Consider the following 25,930-nt stretch of genomic DNA (forward strand, 5'->3'; position numbering starts at 1 on the left):
AAACAAGACGACAGTTGAAATTCCGTCTACAAGTTACGTGAGGCTTCTAGGAGGAGCCACTGGAAGCTGCCGACTAAGGAGCGGGTCATCTAATCCAGTTCTCTTTCTGGGCTGCACATTCGGAGTTTAAAAACATAGTGAAGCCTGTCCCCACCCACTAGGCCAGTTAAGTTAGTCTCCGAGGGTGGGGCCTTGGCAACAAATTTTATAAAGGTCCGGAGGTGGCTGCACTCTTCAGTGAGGGTTAAATGACACTGGTTTAGCTACAGAGGAGGATCTCTGTAGTTGTGATAGAACTCCTAGAATGCGAAGACTAAAAGAAACAGGAACAGGAAGGTTTAGTCCTTGCCCTGAGGTAAGCCAGGATATCCCAATGAATTATTAATTTAAGAATGTTTTGTAACTCTTTTTATTAGGAACCAGTTACTTAATCAACTTAAATGCATCAGAACAGGAGCATAATAGATCCCCCGTCTAGGTACTGAGGCACAAATGCTTTCTATTAGCAAAACATGCATAAATACACACACGCTAGATGCAACACAGCAAAATGCTGATGTATAGTAATCCTAGTCAAGAATATATTGTGAATATACAAAACTGGAATATAAAACTCCAAACTCCTGAAACCCACCTACTCCAGATCCCTCATTCACAGAGCAAATTGCAGCTGAAAACAGTTCAATTTTCCAATGTCACCGAGTTGCTTAACAGCATCATTGGATTCCTTCAGCCCTTTGCGTCCTTTCCGTACCATAGTGGACGGTGAAAAGGAAGAGTATTTTGAGCGGTTCGCTGACTTCACTTGGAGTCCTCGGTACTTAACCAAAGGACAAGGCGGACTTCCTGGAAGAGTCATATGCCCGGGTGCAGTCTCTGATGTTTGCTGAGAGCAGAGCGGTAGCGGAAGGCTTTCCCACAGTCGCTACATCCAAAGGGTTTCTCCCCTGAGTGAATCCTCTGGTGCTGGACGAGGTACGTGCTCTGGCTGAAGGTCTTCCTGCATTCGTGACAGTTGTAGGGTTTCTCTCCCGTGTGCGTGTTCTGGTGTTCCGTCAGGTGGGTGCTCCGGCTGAAGGCCTTGTCACACTCACTGCACTTGTATGGCTTCTCCCCGCTGTGGATGCGCTGGTGCTGAGTCAGGTGGGAGTTCTGGCTGAAAGCCTTCTCGCATTTGCTGCACTGGTAGGGTTTCTCTTCGGTGTGGGTCTTCTGATGCTGAGCAAGGGAGGAGCAGTGCCGGAAGGCTTTGCCGCACTCAGCACACTCGTAGGGCTTTGCGCCTGTGTGAATCCTCTTGTGCTGTGTGAGGTGGATGTTCTGGTTGAAGGCTCTCCCACACTCGCTGCACTTATACGGTCGCTCTCCGGTGTGTATTTTCCTGTGCTGAATGAGGGACGAGCCGTAACTGAAGGCTTTCCCGCACTCGTGACACTGATAGGGCTTCTCGCCAGTATGGATCCTCTCGTGTTTGGCCAGAGATGAACTCCGAATGAAGGCCTTCCCACACTCCTTACACTCGTACGCCTTCTCCTGGGTGTGCGTCTTCTGATGCTGGTTGAGGTTGGAGAGGTAACTGAAAGCCTTCCCGCACTCAGTGCACTCGAAAGGCTTCTCTCTGGTGTGGATTCTCCGGTGCTGAGTCAGGGAGGAACAGTAGCTGAAGGCCTTGCCACACTCAGTGCATCTGTACGGTTTCTCTCCGGTGTGAATCTTCAGGTGCTGAGCGAGCGACGACCAGTAACTGAAGGATTTCCCGCACTCAGCACAGTCGTACGGTTTCTCCCCCGTGTGTGTTTTCTGGTGCTGAGTGAGGTTCGAGTGCTGACTGAAGGCCTTCCCGCACTCGTTGCACTCATACGGCTTCTCCCCAGTGTGGATCATGTGATGGCGGATAAACGTTGAGGGCCCGTTGAAGGCCTTCCCACATTCGTTACATTTATAGGTTTTCTCGCCAGTATGAATTTTCTGATGCTGAGTGAGGTGTGTGCTCCTGGTGAAGGTTTTGTCACACTCATCACATTTAAAAGGTTTTTCTCCTGTATGAATTTTCTGATGTTCCATAAAGTGGCCCCTCTGGCTAAAGGCTTTTCCGCACTCATTGCAAGTATACGGTTTCTCGCCAGTATGAATTCTCTGATGCTGAACAAGATGGGTCCTCTGACTAAAGGCTTTCCCACATTCATCACATTTATAGGGTTTTTCTCCGGTGTGAATTCTTTGATGTTGAGTAAGAGATGGACCCTCAATGAAGCCTTTTCCACACTGATCGCATTTATACGGTTTATCTCCAGTATGAATTCTTTGATGGTTTATAAGGTTTTCACTCCGGCTGAAGGCTTTTTCACATTCATTACATTTGTAGGGCTTTTCTCCAGTATGTGTTCTCTGATGGCGAATAAGAGCTGAACAATAACTAAAAGCTTTCCCACATTCGTTGCACTTGCAAGATTTCTCTTTTTTAACCGGGTTTGTATTCTGTTTGGCGCTTGTTTTAGTAGAGGTCTCTTCTGGGGATTTTTCTTGTGTTACAAGGTTTGAACTCACACTGATGCGTTTTACAGAGTCCTTAGTTACAGGGCCTCTCTCCCACGTGGGTACTGTCTTTTCGGTGATTTTTATTTTTCTTGCCAGTGTCTGTTGGTTTGCCTGATGCTTCTCTACACTGCTTCCGCACCCCCACTCTAAAGAGTTAGAACTGCAAGGATCATCCCTTTTGTGTTTTTCCACTACTGCCTCTTGACATGGCTGCTCCTCAGAGATGTTCAGCGCTCGGACTGAACTATTTTCTGGTCTTGTCTCGCAGTCTGAAAGAAAAAGAAAATGTCTCTATTCTCTAAATAGAAGGGAACAAATAATTGCTGCTGTGGGAAGGACCTAATGAAGCTAAAAATAAAGCCCTTAGGAAATCTCGGGGGTTTAAGTGTAGCCAATTATTTGGGGAGAAAGCTGGAAAGAGTGAAGGATAATGATAAATAAAATATGAAAGTGGCAAGAGAAAGTCTCAGTTTCATAGATAATCTCGAAGAACCGGGAAGGTAATAGTAAATTAGAAGCTGACCACAGAGATGGGAGATGGCCGAGAGGAGACACCATCAGACGAAAGCAAGTCTGAACGGGGATTCCTTGCCAACGAGCAGCAAACAAAAATCTGGAACAAAGATTTCAAGTGAGGACAGCGAGGGAAGACCTGGCTAATTGGGACCACGGTCGTTAGCCGGGCACACTGGGGGAACACTTACATCTCTGCCAGGAATGGGAAAGGTGCAGAGGCAGACTTTAAGGGCGGAAGACAGCAAGTTCAACTCCAGGCATTCTGAGAATCAGGAAGAGAACTGAGCGACCAGACTGTAGTGGTGTTTGTGGGGGTGGAAGATGCCAAAAGTAGAACCACCCAGATGTTCAGATAGAGGAGAGGAGGGATTGGCACTAAAAAGGGAGCACAGGAGAGGAGAAACCACAGGAATGTCTTTGAGAAAAGAGGGCAAGGGAGACCCTCAAAGACAGGCTGACAGGCGGGATCAAACGTCCTGCAGAAAGGAAGCAGAAGGACAGACAGGCAGGCGCGTAACCAGGGGGCGGAGTGTCGCTCAAGCCCAGGGAGGGGACAGCTACATGCAGCAGGGGAGTCAATGCTGGTAGATTCAGTAAAGAAACAAAGCTGCTTAATAACACATTTCTGTGGTTCCGTTGGTGACAGGAGGGCCACAATCACCACCATCGTCACTGCCAGCGTGCACCAGGAGGCAGAGACGCAGGACAGCCTCCCCCCGCCCATCCCGGGCGCCCTGGCTACGGGCGCGACGTCTGGAAGCCCAGGGCGAAGCTGAACAGCCGAGCTCCCCCAGCACGGACCCGAAGAGTCAGGGGAACGGCCAGCTGTGCAGTACGAGAAATGGGTGTGTTTCCACTAATGGAGTAACACCAAGAAAGACCTATTTGTACAGCACTTGGCCGTGAAGAATACCTTCTGGAAGTATTCCACAGTGAGGAACACAGAGATCATGAGGTCTGAGGCTGTTAAAGGGGAAAAGGGTGTCCAGCCCAGAGGGGCAGGAGAAGGCAACAAACGTTATCCACGTTGTCATGTCTTAGATCCGTGGCAAAGAATGAAGGACTGGAGAGAGTTCCAGAAGGCACACTGAGCAGCACCACTCCTGCTGCAGAAAGGAATTCTCACTTCACTAAAGCAAAGCTGTGGGCCTCGACCACAACCCTACCACACCCCTGTGCACTGGGCCCGAGAGACACAGCTCGGGTCAGGGTTACTGGTCAGGATCCTGCGGGGGCCAAGTCTCCACTGGCCCAGAGGACAGGGCATGAGGAGGGTAAGGAGAAGAATCCAGACAAGGCCCCGGACCAGCAGCCACCTCACTGTGGGTACTCCCACAACTCCCAATTACCCGCACGTGTCTGTGAAGCTGTCCATTGTTCTTACAGAGATAAAAAGAGCCAAATCCGAAGCTGAGAATGAGTCCGCTCTGGATGCTGAAGAGCGCAGGGCCAGGGGCTAGAGGCCAGCTTACCAAGACTACCATCATGTCTCATTCCAGTAATAAGAAGTCAACCAAGGAGCGGGGCCAAATATTTCAAGTGTCTGTCTTCTGCCTACTGACCGGATCCCTGGGACCATCTACGTTATCTACGACGCAACAGGAAGCGTCTAATGTTATTTTTACCTAAAGGAATCTCTCTTTGGTAATGACTAAAGCGTTCTGTGAAAAGTCTAGGATTTTTCAGTACAGAGTTAAATATTTTAAAATTGCCTTCTATCTGCTCAAGTTGGGATTTTCAAAAACTTTAATTTGTAATAAAACCTGACAACTTCTTTCCAAAAGTTAAGCATGACTTAATAAAGCTCTTAATTTTTCTAAAAAATCATTTTTCTAAACTGTGTTCTGAGAAACCGTCTTCTAAGAGGAAGATTTTTTTTTTTTAAAGGTTTTTTAAAATTTATTTATTTAACAGAGATAGAGAGCATAAGTAGGCAGAGCGGCAGACAGAGGGAGAGGGAGAAGCAGGCTCTCCACCGAGCAGGGAGCCCGATGCAGGGCTCGATCCCAGGACCCTGGGAGCATGACCCGAGGTGAAGGCAGTCGTTTAACCGACTGAGCCACCCAGGCGCCCCTAAGAGGAAGATTTTAAAGGTTCAGTATGAAAAGGCTTCACGGTTGGGACGGTGGGGGAGGGAGAATGTTACATGCTATGCAACCCTATTGGAAATTCATACTGCCCAATTACGTATTTAAGAAATCTCTGAGTGGTCTTTCAGTAAGAAACCTGCTAAAATTTTGATGACCCAGCACTTCTCAAATTTGAACATGGAGTACTTTTTTTTTCTCCCCATAAAAAGAACTCCTGCTCCCACCTCACTGACTTTAGAGATCTATCCCTCACCTAGCATGACTAAGTCTGTATATTTTTTCAGAGTCAGATCTTTGAAGCTCCTCTCTGTGCACTTTGGGAATTCATGGTCTACAAGAAAGTTACGCACAATTTCAGGGATAGTCTTAGATTAAGTTGTAGGGTCAGAAGCTTAAGGAACAGGTGATAAAAAATGAAGACTGCAGGTATGGAACTGACTATTGTAGAGTTTGGCTGGGAAAGGGAGGTGACAGATTGGACGGTGGCCAAACGGAGGAACAGTGCTGAGTAAAGCATTTGGAGATTTAGGGTACTATTTCTGTTTCAAAGTACTAGTCATCGAGCCTGGAGATCCAAAACAAACAAGCGGTAAGGGCTGAAAAGTGAGGTGATAATTAAGAGACCAGGGTCCCAAAGGAGGTGGGAAAGATGGAATCCAGAGTCCAGGTCAAGAGGTTGCCTTCAGAAAAAAAAGCAGGAAGGATACTGCCTCTGAAAGGAGTATCCCAAAACAGAATATATGTTGAGACCATTAGTGTTCTGACAAAGCCCCAAGAATCCAGATGGATTCTCCTTTCTCCACGGGAGACGGTAAAGAGAAGCAAATACATCTGTATTTCAGACATAAAATCCTCTTACCAGGCTGATGGTTAGAGTTAATGATACTCACTGGGCAGGTGTCCATCACTTACCTCCCGAAGCACCTACTGGGATGCCAGGCTCCACGATCCATGGCTCCGTCCCTTGCTCTAACTGGGAAATCACATCAGGTTTGGAAACTTGGAGTCCTGCTCACGGGGGGAAAAAAGGTGCCTGATTACAGTAGGAGGAAAGTCCTACATGAGACAAATCCTGGAACAGTGAATAGCACATAAAGCCTCGATGTTACAAATTCCCAGACATGGTATAATGTGGGAACCAAGGTGGGCTCAGAGAAGTTACTAGTTTGTACTTCAACTTGCTAGGAGAGTAGAAACCTTTTCAAAGCCTTTTAAAACGTAGGAATCTTAGGTTCCTTAACTTCATTAAAGGCAAAAACTCACCTAAGCACAAGAGACCCCTCCTCCTCCACACCCTGAGATACGAACTCAGAAATCATCCTTACCTATGGAGACCAGGTGTGTGTAATTTTCCAGTGTCACATCCCTGAACAAATCTCTCTGGACAGGATCCAGCTGTTTCCATTCTTCCTGGGTAAAATCCACTATCACATCCTTGAAGGTCACGGATTCCTGAAATACCAAACAGATTTGTCCTTAGCCTTATAGCCTTCACCTGGGAAAGGGGTGAAGTTTACGGTATGGACAGAAGGAAGGCGAGATAGCCACGGGGCTATCCAAGAAATGACTTTGATGCTTCCTCTTTGTAAAATGAATATAAAAACAGTACCTCATTCATAGGGTTACTGTGAGAAATTAATAAGAAATGTTCAACATGGGGCGCCTGGGTGGCTCAGTCGTTTAAGCGTCTGCCTTTGGGCTCAGGTCATGATCCCAGCGTCCTGGGATCGAGCCCCGCATCGGGCTCCCGGCTCAGCGGGAAGCCTGCTTCTCCCTCTCCCACTCCCCCTGCTTGTGTTCCTGCTCTCGCTGTCTCTGTCTCTGTCAAATAAATAAATAAAATCTTTAAAAAAAAAAAAAAAAAGAAATGTTCAACATGAAATGCTTCATTTCGGGCCTGGCATACAACGGGTGCTAAGTCCGTGTTGTAGTTGATCATCATCATCATCTCTGTGTTCTAAGATACACGAAGTATTAAGAGTATACCTACCAATGTCAATAAAACGTTTTACCTACAATGTGTAACAATAACCAAAAATAGTTTTGAAAGAACTCAGGGAGGAGACTTGCCCTACCCCATTTCAAAATATACCAAGAGATAAGGTAAAAGAGAGTGGCCTAGTATGGAATAAAACTCAATGAAACAGACCCAGGATTATAAGAACTGAATAGCATTAAGCAACTTTCAAATTAGTCAAAATAAGCTGAATAGTCACTAAATAGCGTCATAACAAATGACTGTCTATTTGAGAAAAAAATTAAGGTGAGTTTCTTACTTTCACGGCACACATGAAAATTTCTGTTGGAGTAGAATTTTAAAGAAAAAGCAAAAACAGAATAAAAGGGTTTATAAGCTTGGAATATAGAAAGCAAAAAATCCTAAGACAAAGAGACTGACAGATATAACCACATAAAAATGTAAAACTTCTAAAATAAACCATAAACAAAAGGCAATATTCTGAATTCCCATAAATAGCAAAAGAGATGAACCCACAACAATTACAACAAAAAAGCCAACAACCCAAACAAGCAATTCACCCACGACAGTGTCAAATGAGCCACTAGAGAACGCTCCACGGAAAACACGGAGCGGGCGAGGCCCAGGAGCGCGCGTGGGCTGCGTGGCAGGAACGGAGCCTCGCTCGGTCCACCCAGGGGCAGTCTGACAGGACAGGATCCATCAAAACTTTAAATGCACCTGTCACCCAGTCCAGTTTGTTGCTGTGAGGACTTTATTGTGCAGAAGCACCTCGGAGTGCAGAGACATAGCACCAGCACCTGCCACACTCCAGAGGGTGACAAGCAAACCGAAATGTCCGTTAGCAGGATCGCGGCTGAAGAATGTATGGCGCATCCACACTAAAGTGCTCTCTGTGGACATTTTAAAATGAAGTCTCTCTCTGTGCACAGATTAGGAAAGACGTGTGATGTTAAGAATGGTGTATGTGGCGTGATCCTGTTTTTATTTTTATAAAAAGGAAGGTTTATATGTAAATGACAGAGAAAACCTGGAAGAGGACATCACCAAGTATCCTCGTACAGGGCGCGTCCTACTATTTATTCTTTAGTCTGTATTTGAAACTGGGTGAGTTAATTTTGTTTTAGAATTGGTAAGTCACCTCGTGAGATTTGTTTCTAACACAAGAGCAAGTGGACTAGCTCTGCCGGTGTCAAGGGCTACCCCACTGAACGATCTGCAACAACGGTCTCCGTATTTGAACAGCAGCGGGACAGAACAGTGACCCTGAGAGAAGGAGGACCCCGACATGACCCCAAACCCCCTGGGCACCCTGCCAGGAGGCACCCCAGACTGCAGAGCAGGGAGGCAGGGCCCCTCAAGAACAGCAGTCGGACGGAGCCAAGGACACGAAGGTGACAGCTCGGGACCGCGGATTCGGAAGTTCATCAATCTGGTGGGAGCACGGCAGCCTCCACGGGAAACAGGAAGTCACGCAGGACAGAACCCAGCGTGAAGACAGACACGCAGACCGTTCCAGCACCTTCCGCAGCAAGGCAAGTGCACCCAGGAGGAAGGAGCAGCCGCAAGTCTGATCTGTTCGATCCTTACTAATCAACAGGAAGAACTGGATCCACGCTTCCGAGCCTTACACTCTCAAAACTAAGGCTTACATTGTCACGGGCCGAGGGTGTCACGGTGCACCTGGAGGGTGACGTCCCCGACTGTCCGCACTGTTTCAAGCACACATGAAGACCTCCCGCACAGACGCTGCCTCGTCTGGGGTCTGCCCCACAGCTGCCCGACAGCAGGTGCCTGCGGGAGGGGTCAGCTCCTTCTAAGAATTCTGGACCCCAAGGCTCAAGCAGGCTTCCCGGGGAGAGACATTCTCACAGCTAGAAACAAAGGGCCTCTATGCGACCCTCACAGAGGGACGACTCGGAAGCCTGCACCAGATTTCTCTGGATTCCTCTTGCGAGGATCTTTTTCCTTCTGATCCTGTTTCATGTCCTTTGTAGTAATCATCTTTAGCCCTAAGTCATGCCACTTGGCTGAGGCATTCTAGCAAATCACTGAGGTACACGGTGGTCCTGGGGCCCCTGAGAAATAGTCCCAGAGTGAGGCTGGGCTAGATCTGCCCTAATAAAGCTTATGGTATGAATAAAGGGTAATAAATTCAAAGAAAACAACCTCAAAAGGATCAAGCTGTGGTCAAGATAAGATTAACAAGATTGGATCCATACTCCTGCATGAAATAACCAAAAAATTCCAGATAAAACAAAGGAAAGAGGTTTCCAAGACGATGAGTTTCCTACAACCAAGAACCGTGATCCCTAAGAATCAGTAAACCAATGAGGTGAGTCACACAACGGCCCTGGCATACAGCCTTGAGTTTCCAGGCCAGGGTGCAGACAGGGGGCACCCAGAGGCTGCCCAGCAGACTCCCCGAACTGAGAGAGAATGCTTAGACTTCGGGGAAATCGGGGACTCGAGGTCACGGGACAGAGTACTGCAGATGAAAGCTGCACAAGGAAAGAAGCAAGGAGAACTGCAGAGGTTCCCACTCGAGTACTCAGTGAAGTGCCCATCAGGGCGTGGGTGTGATGAGACCACCGAGGCAGGGGAACAATCACCCGGAAGGATTCAAGGGAGTGGTACCGGCACTCAAAAAGGGCTGGAAATAAGAGTTTCTGTTCCCATCAGTCAAACTGGCAAATCTCACATTCGTCAGACGCTGGGTACAACACTCAGGAAGGCGGGGCCCCAACGGTGGGACCAGGCGGCCTACGCTACACACTGTTCTGCTTCACCTGACACATGTGAGAAGCCAGATCTGACACAAACACACTGTTTCAAGTAACTTAATCCCAGAATAAGGCTCAACACAAAAGCATGCAGAACCCAATAAAGCAAAATTTACAGTGTCTGCCATTCAATCAAAGATTATCAGGTCTACAGAGAAGCAGGAAAATACAACCTATAATGAGGAAAAAAATAATCCATTAAAGCCAACCCAGAACTAACACAGATGCTAAAATTAACAGATGAGAACATTAAAAATTACGACTGCATTCCATATGTTCAAAAAGTTAATAGAGGGGCGCCTGGGTGGCTCAGTTGCCTCGGCTCAGGTCATGATCCCGGGGTCCTGGGATCGAGCCCCACATCGGGCTCCCTGCTCGGTGGGAAGCCTGCTTCTCCCTCTCCCACTCCCCCTGCTTGTGTTCCCTCTCTCGCTGTGTATCTGTCAAATAAATAAAATCTTTAAAAAAAAAAAGTTTAATAGAGACATGGAAGACATTTTTTAAAAAGACCTTAATGGAATATTTAGAGCTAAAAGTGAGAATGTTTGGAGATGAAAAGCATACTGAATAGTCTTCATGGCACAAAAGGCATTGAAGAAGAAAAAAGTAAATTCAAAGACAACAAAACAGAAAATATCAAAAGTAAAACAGACAGGAGACAATTTATAAAAAGAGATGGCAGGGTGCCTGGGTGGCTCAGTTCGTTGAGTGACTGCTTTTGGCTCAGGTCATGATCCTGGGGTCCTGGGATCGAGTCCCACATCGGGCTCCCTGCTCGGCAGGGAGTCTGCTTCTCCCTCTGACCCTACCCCCTCTTGGGCTCTCTCTCTCAAATAAATAAAATCTTAAAAAAAAAAAAAAAAAGAGAGAGAGAGAGATGGCACCAGGGACTTCAGGTGGCCCAGTATGTGTGCAAAGGGAGTCCCTGAAAACAAAATGAGGGGAGAGGAGCAGAAAAAACGTCTGAAAAAATAATAGCTCATTATTTTCTGAACTTGATGAAGGTTCAGAGGTCTAAGAAACTCAATAAACTGCAAGCATACGAGACACAAATCTACACTGAGGCACATCTTAATCAAGTAACTCAAACCCAGTGTTAGAGAAAATCTTACAAACGTCCAGAGAAAAAAAAGACACATAAATGTAAAAGAACAAAGATAAAAAACGACAGCAGCTTTTTTGTTGGAAGCAATGCAAACAAGAAGAAAACAGAGCAACAACATTATATACTAAAAAGAAGAAAAACTGTCAAATGAGAATTGAAACACAATGGCAAAATAAAGACTTCTTCGGACATAAAAACTGGAAAGAACTCATCAACAGCGGACTGCACTGTGGAAATCTTAAGGAAGCCCTTCATGCAGAAGAAAAAATGATACCAGATGAGAATAAGGATCTACAACCAACATTTCTCAACCTTGTTGTTGAATGATTTTGGACCAAATCATTCTTTTAAATCATTGTGGGGAGAGGATTGCTGGCATCAACCCGCTGGGAGCCAGGAGCCCATCCCAGCAAGTCCTAACAGCCAAAATGTCTCCTAACGCTGCCAAACGTCCCGGGGTCAAATCACCCCTAATTATCACTCACTGATAGACATCATAAAGCTGAAAAACACCAGAAATAGTAAGTATGTGGATATAATTTTTCTTACTATTTACATCTGAAAATTGCTTAAACAAAAATAACAAGTATTGTGGGGTTGACAACACGTGTACAAGGAAAGCATGTGCCAACAACGACATTAAACGCTGGGAGGAGAGAAGTGGAAGAACATTACTGCAAGGTTCTTCTGTTCACGAAGGGGAGTACCACTTGAAAGTAAGTGGTGACAAATACGTATACCTTAAGCAACATATGACAAAGGGATGGGGCGCCTGGGTGGCTCAGTCAGTTAAGCGTCTGCGTTCGGCTCAGGTCATGATCCCGGGGTCCCAGGATCTCCCTCTGCCTCTGCACCCCCCTCATGCTTGCTCTCTCTCTCCAGTGCTCTCTCAAATAAATAAATCTTTAAAAAAGAAAATTAAAAAAGAAAATAATAAAGGGTTATGGCTAATAAGCTAATGTAAGAAAATAAACTAGAATCCTAAGCAATATTCAGTTTCCAAAAGAAGGTAAGAATGGAGGAAAAAGGGAACGAAGGCAATATGAACAGAAAAAAAAAAAAAGCTGGATGACAGACTTAATCATATCAACAATCACATTAAATGGAAATGTCACATTAAATAATTGCTCTAAACACCCCAATTAAAAGGCAGATTGCCAGACTGGACTGAAATAAGCACAACCCAATGAACTACTTATTACCTGTAAGTAAATATGAAGCCACAAGTAAATTAAGAGCAAAAGGATGAACGAAGATATACCACGCTGACACTAATCAAATATCAAAGTAGCTTCAAGGCCAACAACAGAAAGTTCATTCTCAATGATAAGGAAGGTCACTTGGTGAAGAGGACCTAACAGTCCCAAGTGTTTATGCACCGAGTGGCAGCTTCAAAATATATGAAGGAAAAACTGACAGAGCTGCAAGGAGAACACACAAATCTACATAATGAGGGCCCCAAATTAAAATATCCCTATCACATTTGATTAAACAAGTAGACAAAATCAATAAGGATATAAAGCATTTGAACAACGCTCAACCGACTTGACCTAACTGACCTCTGCGTGTGCAGAATACGGGCCCCTCCCAAAGACAGCCACGTCTGGATCCTCCAAACTATGAAATTATCAAAAACAAGAGGCACTGCCAATGAGATCATGTTGAGGACTTTAAGATGGGGAAGTTGTCCCGGATTACAGGGGTGGGCCCAATGTCACCAAGAGTCCTTATAAGAAGGTCACAGAGCTGGGCGCCTGGGTGGCTCAGTTGGTTAAGCGACTGCCTTCGGCTCAGGTCATGATCCTGGAGTCCCTGGATCGAGTCCCGCATCAGGCTCCCTGCTTGGCAGGGAGTCTGCTTCTCCCTCTGACCCTCCCCCCCCTCATGTGCTCTCTCTCTCTCTCAAATAAATAAATAAAATCTTTAACACACACCAAAAAAGTATCTTATTAAAAAAAAAAAAAAAAAAAAGGTCACAGAGCAGGCGATGTGAAGAAAGATTTAAGGATGCCACACCCATGGCTCTGAGGATGGAGGATCGGGACACAAGCCAAAGAATCCAGGCTGCCTCCAGAAACTGGAAGGTGAGGGGACAGATTCTCCCACAGCCTTCGGAGGACTGCAGACCGGCCAGCTCATTTTGGACTTCTGACCTCTGTGACTGTAAGACAGTAAATGTGTTGTTTTCAGTCATTAAGCTTGTAAAAGGAAACTAATCCATTCTTAGAATCCTCTACCCAACAAAAGCAAAATATACATTCTTTTCAAGTGCTCACTGCTCATCTACCAAGGGAGACCAAATCAGGGCAAAAGAAGTCTCAAATTCAGAGTCAAGTCATACAAAGTATGTTCTCTGACTGGATGTATTCACGATCTTGATTGTGGTGATGATTTCATGGGTGCATATGTATGTCAAAACTTATCGAGTTATACACTTTAAATACATGTAGTTTATTATCACATTATACATTAATAAAAAATAAAGTGATACCAGAAGTACTTGAGCTCAAAGTGGGAAGAACTGGGATCATTTCTTTGATAAGATGATTACATTGTGGGACAGGAAGTAGGGGGAAAAGTCTAAGAAAAAGCCTGATTAAGGGAGGGCTTGAGGTAAATTATACCTGGTGGAACAATGGTTACCATTTTTGTCTAAATTCTCAGTTACTGGTTTTCCTAAAACAGTATCCTGTCCCTTTCTTCCTCAAACACCATTAATGGTGGGGTGGGAGGGATGGGGTGGCTGGGTGATAGACACTGGGGAGGGTATGTGCTCTGGTGAGCACTGTGAATTGTGCAAGACTGTTGAATCTCAGATCTGTACCTCTGAAACAAATAATGTAATATATGTTAAAAAAAAAAGAAGAAGAAGAAGAAGGTAGCAGGAGGGGAAGAATGAAGGGGGGGAAATCGGAGGGGTAGACGAACCATGAGAGACGATGGACTCTGAAAAACAAACTGAGGGTTCTAGAGGGCAGGGGGGTGAGGATGAGTTAGCCTGGTGATGGGTATTGAGGAGGGCACGTTCTGCATGGAGCACTGGGTGGTATGCACAAACAATGAATCATGGAACACTACATAAAAAACTAATGATGTCATGTATGGTGACTAATATAACATAATAATAAAAAAAAACCATTAATGGTTCACAAATGGCCTACAGAAGAAAGCCTTCAACTTTTCTTTTTTTTTTTTTTTAAAGATTTTATTTATTTATTTATTTGACAGAGAGAGAAATACAGTGAGAGGGAACACAAGCAGGGGGAGTGGGAGAGAGAGAAGCAGGCTCCCCGCGGAGCAGGGAGCCCGAGGCGGGGCTTGATCCCAGGACCCTGGGATCATGACCTGAGCCGAAGGCAGACACTTAACGACTGAGCCGCCCAGGCGCCCCGCCTTCAACTTTTCATCTAGACATTTGAAGAATGTCATATTCCAACTTATTTAATCATCTGTTTACCATCTGCCAAAATAAACCAGCTCCCCCACTTTTTCTGATTCCTATGTAACATCTGTTAATTGTTGTGAACCTTTGCCCAAAATGTTCTCCATAGCTAGAATCCACCCCATCCCTCCCTCCCACATTACTTGTCTAAATATCCAAATGTCCCCCATCCTGTGAGAGGTAGTGCAAATCCCATACTCCTTGAAACTCTCCTGACCCTTCCAGACCACACATTTTTGCATTCTCTATTTTCCATGGTACTCATTTAGCTTTGTTTATATTTACCCGTTCTGGTTTTTAGCAGTCATTTGGTCTATTCAAGTAAAGGATCACATTTTGTACTTCCTTTGCCCTGTCACTGTTGGAGCTGACAAGATACTAAGCAGGAGGTTAAGTGGTAAATGTATTAGTGAAGTTGGAGAGGCAGAGGTTCAAACGTCACTGGGCAGGTGGGAGTCCAGAATGAATTCCCAACATTGGTTTTTAAATGAACATACCCACAGCAGAAAATACACAATCCACTCTAAGGACTAAATGGCATTTCAGGAATTCCAACTTACTTGAAAACTGGCTGATGCGAGTAGAGTATGTTCCCCTTGGAGAAGGGCAGACTCTGAAGAGGACAGATCTGGAGAAGAAGAAACCACAATGAATCCTGTCCAAATTAGCTATTACCAGCAAGCTGTTAAATCCAGATTATCTTTCCATGTGAAAATAGCAAGAACTATGCCATTTCCTTTACTTCTCCAAATCCAAAAACAGAAACAGGATAACTGCTGACGAGGGCCCTGGTACCCTCATCAGTAGACTCAGGATGTAAAGCGTTATGTCAATGTTCACAGTTCTGTCCCTAGACACATACAGTAGCCTTCAACTCAATCTGTTCCTTATTAAGTGAAGCAAAATATTTCTGCTGCCTTCTCTGCTACGAACAACATCTGAATAAATAATACGATTACTTCCCCAAAGTCTTCAAAGGCCCTTTAAAATTTTGCTATTAATATAAATTAAATGTCACAATGGCACAATTACTTATACTACCCACTGCCCAGAATGTCTAAAAATTAAATTGACATGGTCCATACTAACTGCTGGCAAGCATACAGAGCAACTGGAACGTTGTGCATTGCTGTGGGGAGTAAATGTATCAACCACGTAGGAAAACTGTTCGGCAGTTATATACTAAAGTTACACAAATGCTTGTTCTGAATTCAGCAATTCCACTCGAGTGGCAGGACTCATGACCACCTAGAGACTTGTACAAGACTGTTTGTAGCCAGTGTATTCATAATATCCCCAAACTGGAAACAACCCAAATGTCTTTCATCAGGTGAATGGGTAAATAAACCACAATATTTTCATACAACAGAATATTATTCAACAATATAAAAGAATGAGCTATTGATATACCTAGTAACATGGACGTACCTCATCATGCTGAGCAAAACAAGCCAAACACAAAAGAATACATAACTGTATAATTCCACTTACATAAAAAAAAAACAACCAAACTGATCGATGGTAATGGAAGTTAGACCAGTGGATAACTCTGGAGGGATAATAAGAACTGAGCAGGAGCACAACAGAAACTTTTGGGGCATCAGAAACATCCTACATTTTACTGTGGGTGGTGATTCCACTGGTATATAATACATATAAATCAGTGCACTTAATATATGCACTCAATATACGTAACTTATATGTCAATAAACAAAAACAAACTTTGCTCTTGGAGAGGTCTATTCAGAGTAATGGTTCACAGGAAAGCCCAATTCTCAGAAAGCAGAGGAAGAATAAAAGGAACTATGTATTATTCTCGACTTAAATTTGATCGGTAAGGGAAAACTGATTTGTAATAGAAATCTTGAGAAAAAAATGAAGTTGTGATTTTAGAGTTTTTAACTGCAGAAGGAAATGTTGTGCATGAACAGATATGTAACCTAGACTTTAGGAAAACAGAATCAAGACAAATGTCTCAGATAAGATGCTTCTGATTTCAAGTAACAGAAACCAAGAGAACCAACAACAGTGAGACCTGCAGAAACCAACGATGTTGGTTATAGAAAATGGCAATAACAAACGCTCAGTATATATTACAGATATTATGACTCTAAGGGACAGAGGCACATGAAAAGTAATCCTGACTATACAACTGTGAAAAATCCCAAGAAGAAAAAAAAGCAAGGACTTAAAACCATCTTGGCTGATTTACATTTGTAAAAGATATAATAGGCAAAGCATTGAGGAGTAATAACATGGCAGAATAAGAGTTTCCTATCATCTTTCCTGCAAAGAACACAGACTTTGACCATCACCCATGGATGAGAGTGTCTTTGTGGAAGTCCAGGAGTCCAGCAGGGAAGTTTCAATACATGGTAGAAGCAAAAAAAAAAAAAAAAGCCAAACAAACAAAAGAATGGAAAAAAAAGAAAACCCAGGACTGGATGCACTGACGATGTAAGAGGCGGTTTCGTTTTGTCTGTGTCACACCCCCACCTCCAAGGTGGTAAAGCTCAGTGCCAAGAGAGACCTTCTTGGCCATTATTTCTCCCACAGGGGAAAGAGCGTGTGAGCGCTCAGCTTCCCTAGCTGTGTGGGATGCCACCAAACGGACCCACCCCCCTCTCATCCAACCAGAATACTGAAGTGTCCTGAGTGCCTGGGGGGCGGGGGGCGGGGAGCAGCTGGGGGAACAGTAGCCAGTGTCCTGGAGGGCAACAAAGGACCACAGATCCTACGAGCCCCTTTGTGGACTCCATCAGCAAGCCTGCCAAAGAGCCACTGGGGATGCTTCAGCTGCAGATTCGCCCAGCGAGCCTACGGGCACCCCCAGTGCTCTGCATGCCTCACCTGCACACACATACCCCGCCCCCTGTGGCTGGCTCCCTGGATACATCCCTGATGGCGGTGACAGCAAGACTTCGGAGACAGCTCGTGAGCCCACACAGGCCAGCCTGACTCTGCAGGATTGGGGGAAAAGCACTAAAGCCTGAGCACTCGGTACCAAAGGAGAGTAAATATGAGTCTGTCAGCACCCGGCCTAGCTTTGCAGGACTGAGAGAAGGCACAATTTTAGGAAATCCTCCCCGCAAGGGAACAAGAAGAGTGGGGCAGACATATCCACAGTAGGTCTGAGAACACCTCAGAATCCCTAACGGGGCTGACAGAAGGTATTTTTCTCCCAAAGCCAGTAACTAAAGACAGGAGGACGTGACTGCCTCTTCAAATGCAAAGACATAACACCAGACTTCAAGAAACATGAAAAATCAAGAAAACATGACACCACCAAAGGAATACAATAATTTTCCTTTAACTAACCCTAAAGAAAGGGAGATTTATGACTTACACGATAAAAAAAAAATTCAAAATAGTTGTTTTAAAGATGCTCAGTGAGCTGTAACAGAGAAAAACATTTAAATGCAATTAGGAAAATATACAGAATTGGAAGTTTAACAGATAAAATCATAAACAAAAAAGCAGAACAAGACAAATTCTAGACCCAAAGAACATAATGAAATGAAAACTGCAATGGAAGACACTTATTGCCAACTGGACCACGCAGAGGAAAGAACCTGTGAGGCAGAAGACAGGTCATTTGAAACTATCCAGTCAGAGGAGAATATAGGAGAAAAAGAATGAAGAACTGCTATGTAAACAATAGGATACCATTAAAAGAAGCATCCACACATTACTGGAGTCCCAGAAGAATAAAGGGAAAAAGAGACAGAAAGGTTATCTAAAGAAATAATAGCTAAGAATTTCCCAAATCTTGGCAGAAGCTAGGACCTCCAAGTTCATGAAGCTCACAGGTCTCCAAATAATTTCCAGTGAAAAATATCTTCTCTAAAACACATTATGATAGGGACGTCTGGGTGGCACAGTCAGTTAAGCAGCTCAGGTCGTGATCCCGGGGCCCTGGGATCAAGTCCCTCATCGGGGAGCCTGCTTCTCCCTCTGCCTGAAGCTCCCCCTGCTTGTGTTCCCTCTGACAAATAAATAATTCTTAAAAAAAATAAAAGACTTTATGATAAAACTGTCTACAATCAAAGACAAAATTATAAAAGCAGGAAGAGGAAAAGAAAAATTCCTCCCATTTAAGGGGAAGCCCTGTCAGGCTATTGGCAGACCGCTCAGCAAAAGACCGTGTAGCCAGGACAGAGTGGGATAACATATTCAACATGCTGAAAGAAAAAAACCTGCAAACCAAGAATACTTTACCCAGCAAAGCTGTGCTTCAGAAATGGAGAGAAAGACATTCCTATACAACAAAAGGTGAGGGAGTTCACCACTAGACTTGCTTCACAAGAAATGCTGGAAGGCATCTTTCAAGTTGAAATGAGAGGATGCTGATTAATAACATGAAAACATGAAATTACAAAACATACTGGTAAAAATAAGTGTACAATCAAATTCAAAACACTCTAATATCGTAATATGGTTGTCTGTTCAACATTAATTCTTATGTAAGGGTTAAAGGACAAGAATGTTAAAAATAACTATAGCTACAATAATTTATTAATAAATACAAAATATAAAAAGAGATAAATTGTGACATCAAAGACATAAAATGGGAGGAGCAGTAAAAAGGTGGAGTTTTTGTATGCAATTGAAGTTAAGTTGGTTATCAGCTTGAAAAATGTTTTATCTATGTTTTATGTAAGCCCCAGGATAACCACAGAGCAAAACCTACAGTAGACACAGAAAAGATAAAGAAAAGGAAATCAAAGCATACCTCTCTGAAAAATGGTCAATTCACAAAGGAAGACAGCAAAAGGGAAGAAAGAAACCAGGGAAGTATAAAACAGCCAGAAAATAACTATTAAGGCATCAGTAGGTCCTTACTTACTAATAAACATAAATGGACTAAATTCTCCAATCAAAAGGAAGGGAGTAGCTGAATGGATAAAGAAAATAAGACCCACTATATGCTGCCTTAGAAGAGACTCACTCAGTTTTAAGGGCACACTAGGCTCAAAGTACACAGATGGAAAAAGATATTGCATCCAAATGGAAAGCAAAAGAGAGCAGAGGTAGTTATACATATATCAGATAAAACAGACTTAACAGTCACAAACTGTAGAGACAAAAAGGGCCATTATATAATGATAAAGGAATCAATTCATCCAGAGGATATAATAATTATAAATACATATGTACCTAACATCAAAGCTCCTGAATCTGTTAAGCAAATACTAACAGATCTCAAGGGAGAAATAGACAACAATGCATAGTAGTAGACTTGAGTACCCCACTTTCAGCAATGAACAGATCATCCAGACAGAAAGTTAACAAGGAAACTGGACTTGAACCTACTTTAGACCAAATGGACCTAAAAGACATATACAGAACATTCTATCCAACACCACCAGAATACACATTCTTCTCAAGGACACAGGAGCATTCTCCAGGACAGATCACAAAACAAGTCTTAGCAAATTTAAGAAGACGAAAATCATACCCACAGTCTATCCCAACAAAAATAGTATGAAACCAGAGATCAAAAACTGGAGAATTCACAAATATGTGGACACTAAATAACACACTCCTGAACCACCAAAAGGGTCAAAGAAGAAATCAAAGGGAAATCAAAAGATATCTTGAAACAAATGAAAATGGAAACGAAATATCAAAACCTATGGGATGTAGCAAAAGCAGCTCTGAGAGGGAATTCTGTAGTGCTAAATGTCTACAGTAAGAAAAAAGATCTCAAATACACAACCTGTATTACACCTCAAGGAACTAGAAGAACAAACTAAGCCCCAAATTAGCAGGAAAAAAAGCAAATAACAAAGATCAGAGCAGACGTAAATGAAATAAAGACCAGAAAAATAATAAAAAAGATCAATGAAACTAGGAGTTGGCTTTTTGAAAAGGCAGACAAAATTGAAAAACCTTTAGCTAAACTAAGAAAAAAAGAAAAAAAGCTTAAATAAAATCAGAAATGAAAGAGGAAACATTACAACTGATACCGTAGAAATACAAAGGATCAGAAGAAACTACTAGGCCAACAAATTGGATAACCTATAAAAAACAGATAAATTCTTAGAAACATATACCCAATAAAATGGAATCATGAAGAAACAGAAAATCTGAACAGAACAATAAGGAGTAAGGCGACTGAAGCAGTAATCAAAAACCCCCCAACAAAGACAAGCCCAGTATGAGACTGTTATGCCAATACTTCTCAAACTCAGCATAACAGCAGACGTAACAACCCTACAGCTAATATATACTCAACGGTGAAAGGCTGAGAGATTTCCCTCTGAGATACGGGACAAGGGGAGGGTGCCCACTCTCACCTTTTCTATGTAGCATGATACGGAAGTCCTAACTGGAGTAATTAGGCAACAAAAAGAAATAAAAGGCGGGCGCCTGGGTGGCTCAGTTGGTTAAGTGACTGCCTTCGGCTCAGGTCATGATCCTGGAGTCCCGGGATCGAGTCCCGCATCGGGCTCCCTGCTCGGCAGGGAGTCGGCTTCTCCCTCTGACCCTCCTCCCTCTCGTGCTCTCTGTATCTCATTCTCTCTGTCTCAAATAAATAAATAAAATCTTTAAAAAAAAAAAAAAAAGAAATAAAAGGCATCTACATCAGAAAGGAAGAAGGAAAATTATCTGTTTGCAGATGACATATTACACAGAGAAAATCTTAAAGACTCCATCAAAAACACTGTCAGAACTAATCAACAAATTCGGTAAAGTTGCAGGATACAAAACCAACATACAAAAATCAGTGGTGTTTCTATACAAGGATGTATCTAAAAAAGAAGGAAAACAATCCCATTTAGAATAGCATCAAAAACAAAATACTTAGGAATAATTTAACCAAGTAGGTGAAAGACCTCTACTCTGAAAAGTCTAAGACAGTGATGAAAAAAAATCACAGAAGACACAAATAAATACAAACATATCTCGTGTTCGTGGATCGAAGAATTTTTTTTTAAGTTTTTATTTATTTATTTAATTGACAGTGAGAGAGGAAACACAAGCAGGGGGAGTGGGAGAGGGAGAAGCAGGCTTCCCGCTGAGCAGGGAGCCCGACGCGGGGCTCGATCCCAGGACCCTGGGATCATGACCTGAGCCGAAGGCAGATGCTTAACCGACTAAGCCACCCAGGCGCCCCGATCAGAAGACTTTCTATTGATAAAATGTCCACACTACCCAAAGCTATCTATAGATTCAATGCAATCCCTATCAAAATTCCAATAGTACTTTTCACAGAAATAGAAAAAACAATCTAAAATTCATATGGAACCACAAAAGACCCCCAAAAGGCAAAGCAATCCTGAGAAAGAATGAAGCTGGAGGCATCACGCTTTTTTATTTCAAACTATATTACAAAGCTATGGCCATGAAAACAATATGGTCCTAGCATAAAAACAGACACAAATTAATGGAACAGAATTGAGAGCCCAGAAATAAACCCTCTCATATTTGGCCTGTTAATATTTGACAGAGGAACCAAGAATACTCAATGCGGAAAGGATGGGGGAAGAACAGTCTCTTCAGAAAATGGGGGTAAGAAAATTAGATAATCACATGCAGAACAAAGAAAATGAACCCCTACTGTATACCAGTCATGAAAATTAACTTGAAATAGATTACAGACTTAAAACCTAAAATAAGGGCGCCTGGATGGCTCAGTTGGTTGAGCAACTGCCTTCGGCTCAGGTCATGATCCCGGAGTCCCGGGATCGAGTCCCGCATCGGGCTCCCTGCTCAGCGGGGGGGTCTGCTTCTCCCTCTGACCCTCCTCCTCTCCTGCTCTCTGTCTCTCATTCTCTCTCTCTCAAATAAATAAATAAAATCTTTAAAAAAAAAAAAAAACCTAAAATAATAAAACTCCTAGAAGAAGACTGAGGAGGAAAGCTCCTTGACATTGGTGTTGGCAACGATCTTTTCAATATGACATCAAAAGCGGAAGCAACACAAGCAAAGATAAACTACACTAAACTAAAAAAAATTCTGTAAAGCAAAGGAAACCATCAACAAAATGAAAAGGCAACCTATGGAATGGGAGAAAATATTTGCAAGCCATATATTTGATAGAGGTTAGTATCAAATATGTTTAAGGAACTCATACAACTCAACAGCATAAAAACAAATAATCCAATTTAAAAATGGGCAGAAGACCTGAACAAACATTTTTCCAAAGAAGATACATGAATGGCCAGCAGGTACATAAAAAGGTGCTTGATAGCACTAAGTATCAGGTAAATGCAAATCGAAACCACAATGAGATTATCACCTCACACCTGTTAGAATGAATACTATCAAAAAGACAAAAGATAAGTATGCTTTCCTCCTCAGTCTTCTTCTAGGAGTTTTATTGGTAAGTATTGGTGAGGATGTGGAGAAAAGAAACCTCTGTGCACTATTAATGGGAATGTAAATTGATATAGCCACTATGGAAATATATATATTGCATATTCTTTATCCATTCATCTGTTGATGGAAACAACAGGTTGTTTCTGTGTCTTGGCTATTGTGATTAATACTGTGATAAATATAGGGGTGCAGATACTTCTCCAAGGTAGACTTTATATTCTTTGGATATGTACCCAGATGGACCATATGGTAGTTCTATTTTTAATTTCTTTCTTTTTTAGATTTTATTTATTTATTTGACAGAGAGAGAAAACACAAGCAGGGGGAGCAACAGAGGGAGAGGGGGAGGGAGATGGAGAAGCAATCCCCGCCCCTCCCCGGCCCTGGAGCAGGGAGCCCGATGCGGGACTTGATCCCAGGACCCTGGGATCATGATCTGAGTGGAAGGCAGACGCTTAATCAACTGAGCCACCCAGGCACCCCTTATTTTTAATTTCTTGAGGAACGTCTGTATTGTTTTCCAAAGGAGTTATATCAACTTACATTTCTATTAACTGTGGTGATATGTGTACACACAATGGGATACTATTCAGTCATAAAAAAAAATTAAAAAAAGGGAAGGAAATCCTGCCACTTGCAACAACATGGATGGACCTTGAGGACATTATGCTAAGTGAAATAAGACAAAGAAAGACAAATACTGCATGATCTCACTTATACGTGGAATCTAAAAAAGCTAAACACATAGAGACAGAGTTGCCAGGGGTTGAGGGGTGGGGGAAATGGGAGATGCTGGTCAAAGGGCACAAAGTTCCAGTTATAAGATAAATAAGTTCTGGGGATCTCATGTACAGCATGGTGACTGTGGTTAACAATACTGTATTATATACTTGAGAGCTTCTGAGACAGTAAATTTTAAAGGTTCTCACCGTGCACACACACAGAAGGCAAATGTGTGAGATGAGAGACGTGATAATTAAGCTTACTATGGTAATCACTTCCTAACATATAGGTATATCAAATCATCACACTGGACGACTTAAACTTACACAATGTTAGGAGTCAAATATATCTTAATATAGCTGGAAAAAATGTTTCTCAGCAATGTTTTGTAGCTTTCAGTGTACAGATCTTCTTACACATGCTAATTATATTCCTGTTGCATATTTTTGATGCTATTGTAAGCAGATTGCTATTCTATTTTTATTATATTTTATAATTGTCTACTGATAATGTAATAAAAGACAGTTGATTTTTAAAATTAAACTTTTGGTTTTGAGATAATTTTAGATACACATGCAGTTGTAAGAAAGAGATTCTCTGCACTCTTAAAAGAACTGAGAATTAATATAAGGTATGGCTCAAACCTATATAAATAAGTAATGTTAAGACTTCTAATGATACTAAACAAATTCAAAAAAAGAAGAACTGTATAACAGGTTAAAGCAAACTTGAGTGCACACTGATACCTACAGAATGTAAAAACAGTGACAATGCAGAGGAAAGTCTATAGCAACACAGCACAGAGCTCTGTCCTAACTCTGACCTGTTCAAGGACATGAAGGAAGAAATAGAATGAATACTCATTAAATATGCCAGTGACATGAAGTTGGAAGGGACACTTAAAACCCTGAATACATGAAGACTCATAGTTATTCTGACAAGCTGGAAAACTTGGCCAAAAAACTGAACAATCATATATGTGAAGTCCTGATATCAAGGGTAAAAAGCAATTCTCTTAGACAAGGACGGCATAAATCTAGTTCGCTATAGTTTATGTAAAAAAGACCTAGAGCTTACAGCATAATATCACTGATTTTCTTCAAAGCAAATATAATCTGACTCTAAACAGCAGAACTATAATCCAAACCGAAAGAAGTACTTTTAGGTATTAAAAGTCTATAGAACTTATCATAGACATACCTAAAGAACTATGTTTAATTTTAGGAAATGCATTTTAAGAAGCATGCTCTGGGGCAGCAGAGTCTCGGGAAAAGAGATCCAGATATATCATATGAAAATCCATCAAAGGAACTGTGGCTGTTTTGCTTAGAAAAGAATTTATGAGTAGGAGTTTTAACAGCTGAATTCACATTCTGAAGGGCAGTAATGTGAGAGAGAGAACAGTCTCTTGCTTTTGGAAACTAAGAACTAAGATCCAACACAGAAGTTACAGGGATAGGCACTTCTGCCTAACATAAGGAACTTAACAAAAAAAAAAAGGAAAGAGCCACCAAGGGACTAGTCTGCACCCAAAATGGAGAGTTTAATGCCACATTTCTCCAGGCATGGGCTTCAGAAACGGCCATCTGCCAGGGATACTTTAATTCTTGTACTGAAGGAACGATTACCAAGATTTCTTCGGACTAAAAGATTATCATTCTAATATTTAAGAAATAAAAGTCATGTAAGGACCACAGACATTCTGCATCATCGCTCCTTTTCATTCCCCGATCCCGAAGCCAGGGAGAATTAACTCCCTTCAGATAAACGTTAAGTAAGAATCTCGCACCGTAATGCAAGTCATTTCTTCTCTCGCCTTAGGATGAGGTTCCCTCCTCCCACCTCTACCAGCTGTCAGGTACTGGATCGTCCAGTCCCGACTGCTCTTTTGCCTCCATCATCCCGGGCGTCCGCCTACCTTCCATCTCAGGAGCTCATTCCGTTCCTCTGGAACCTGGAGCCCAGGGGTTCCGCAGCAGCGTCCTTCCAGCTGGGGCCTCGGTCTGGGGCTCAGACGAGCCCCTACACACGCTTAGGCTGGCGGCCCTAAAAGACAGAGCACGGGGTCAGCAGCATGCGTCACCATCATACTTCAGAGTTCTGCACAGTGGCCAAGAGATCCCCGGAAAAGAGAAGCGCCCGCCGAGAGCCACTACACAGGCTCTCGCGCGGAACAAAAAGAGAGGGAGCTCGAGCACGCAGCTTCAGCTCCAGATGCAAAAAACCCCTCGGTGCCTACCCTCGAATCTGGCCAGAGGCGCCCCCAGACCCGGCCCGTCACCTCCGCGCACACTTGCGGGCTCCCACCGCGGCTCGGACGCAGGAAGACACACCTGTTGCGGGGGGGAAAGCTGGAAGGTGGACAAGCAGGGCGGGGCCCGTTCCAGTCCTTCCTCCCAGACCGGAACAAAAGAACAAAGCCCTCCAAGG

The 25,930-nt window shown here is 43.1% G+C and overlaps 1 protein-coding gene across 1 annotated transcript; it reads right to left on the bottom strand.

Moving 5' to 3' along the window:
• Positions 1-408: 408 nt before the first annotated feature.
• On the bottom strand, positions 409-25,441 carry ZNF184 (zinc finger protein 184). Its single transcript, XM_021697173.1, has 5 exons — positions 25,419-25,441; positions 15,013-15,080; positions 6,470-6,596; positions 6,057-6,152; positions 409-2,807 (listed from the first exon to the last, which is right to left on the bottom strand). Exons 1-5 carry the CDS (start codon positions 25,423-25,425, stop codon positions 856-858), a joined length of 2,250 nt encoding a protein of 749 aa, XP_021552848.1. The 5' UTR covers positions 25,426-25,441; the 3' UTR covers positions 409-855.
• Between the last annotated feature and the right edge of the window lie 489 nt (positions 25,442-25,930).

This window comes from Neomonachus schauinslandi, chromosome 8 (genome assembly GCF_002201575.2).
Source record: "Neomonachus schauinslandi chromosome 8, ASM220157v2, whole genome shotgun sequence".
Taxonomy (NCBI): domain Eukaryota; kingdom Metazoa; phylum Chordata; class Mammalia; order Carnivora; family Phocidae; genus Neomonachus; species Neomonachus schauinslandi.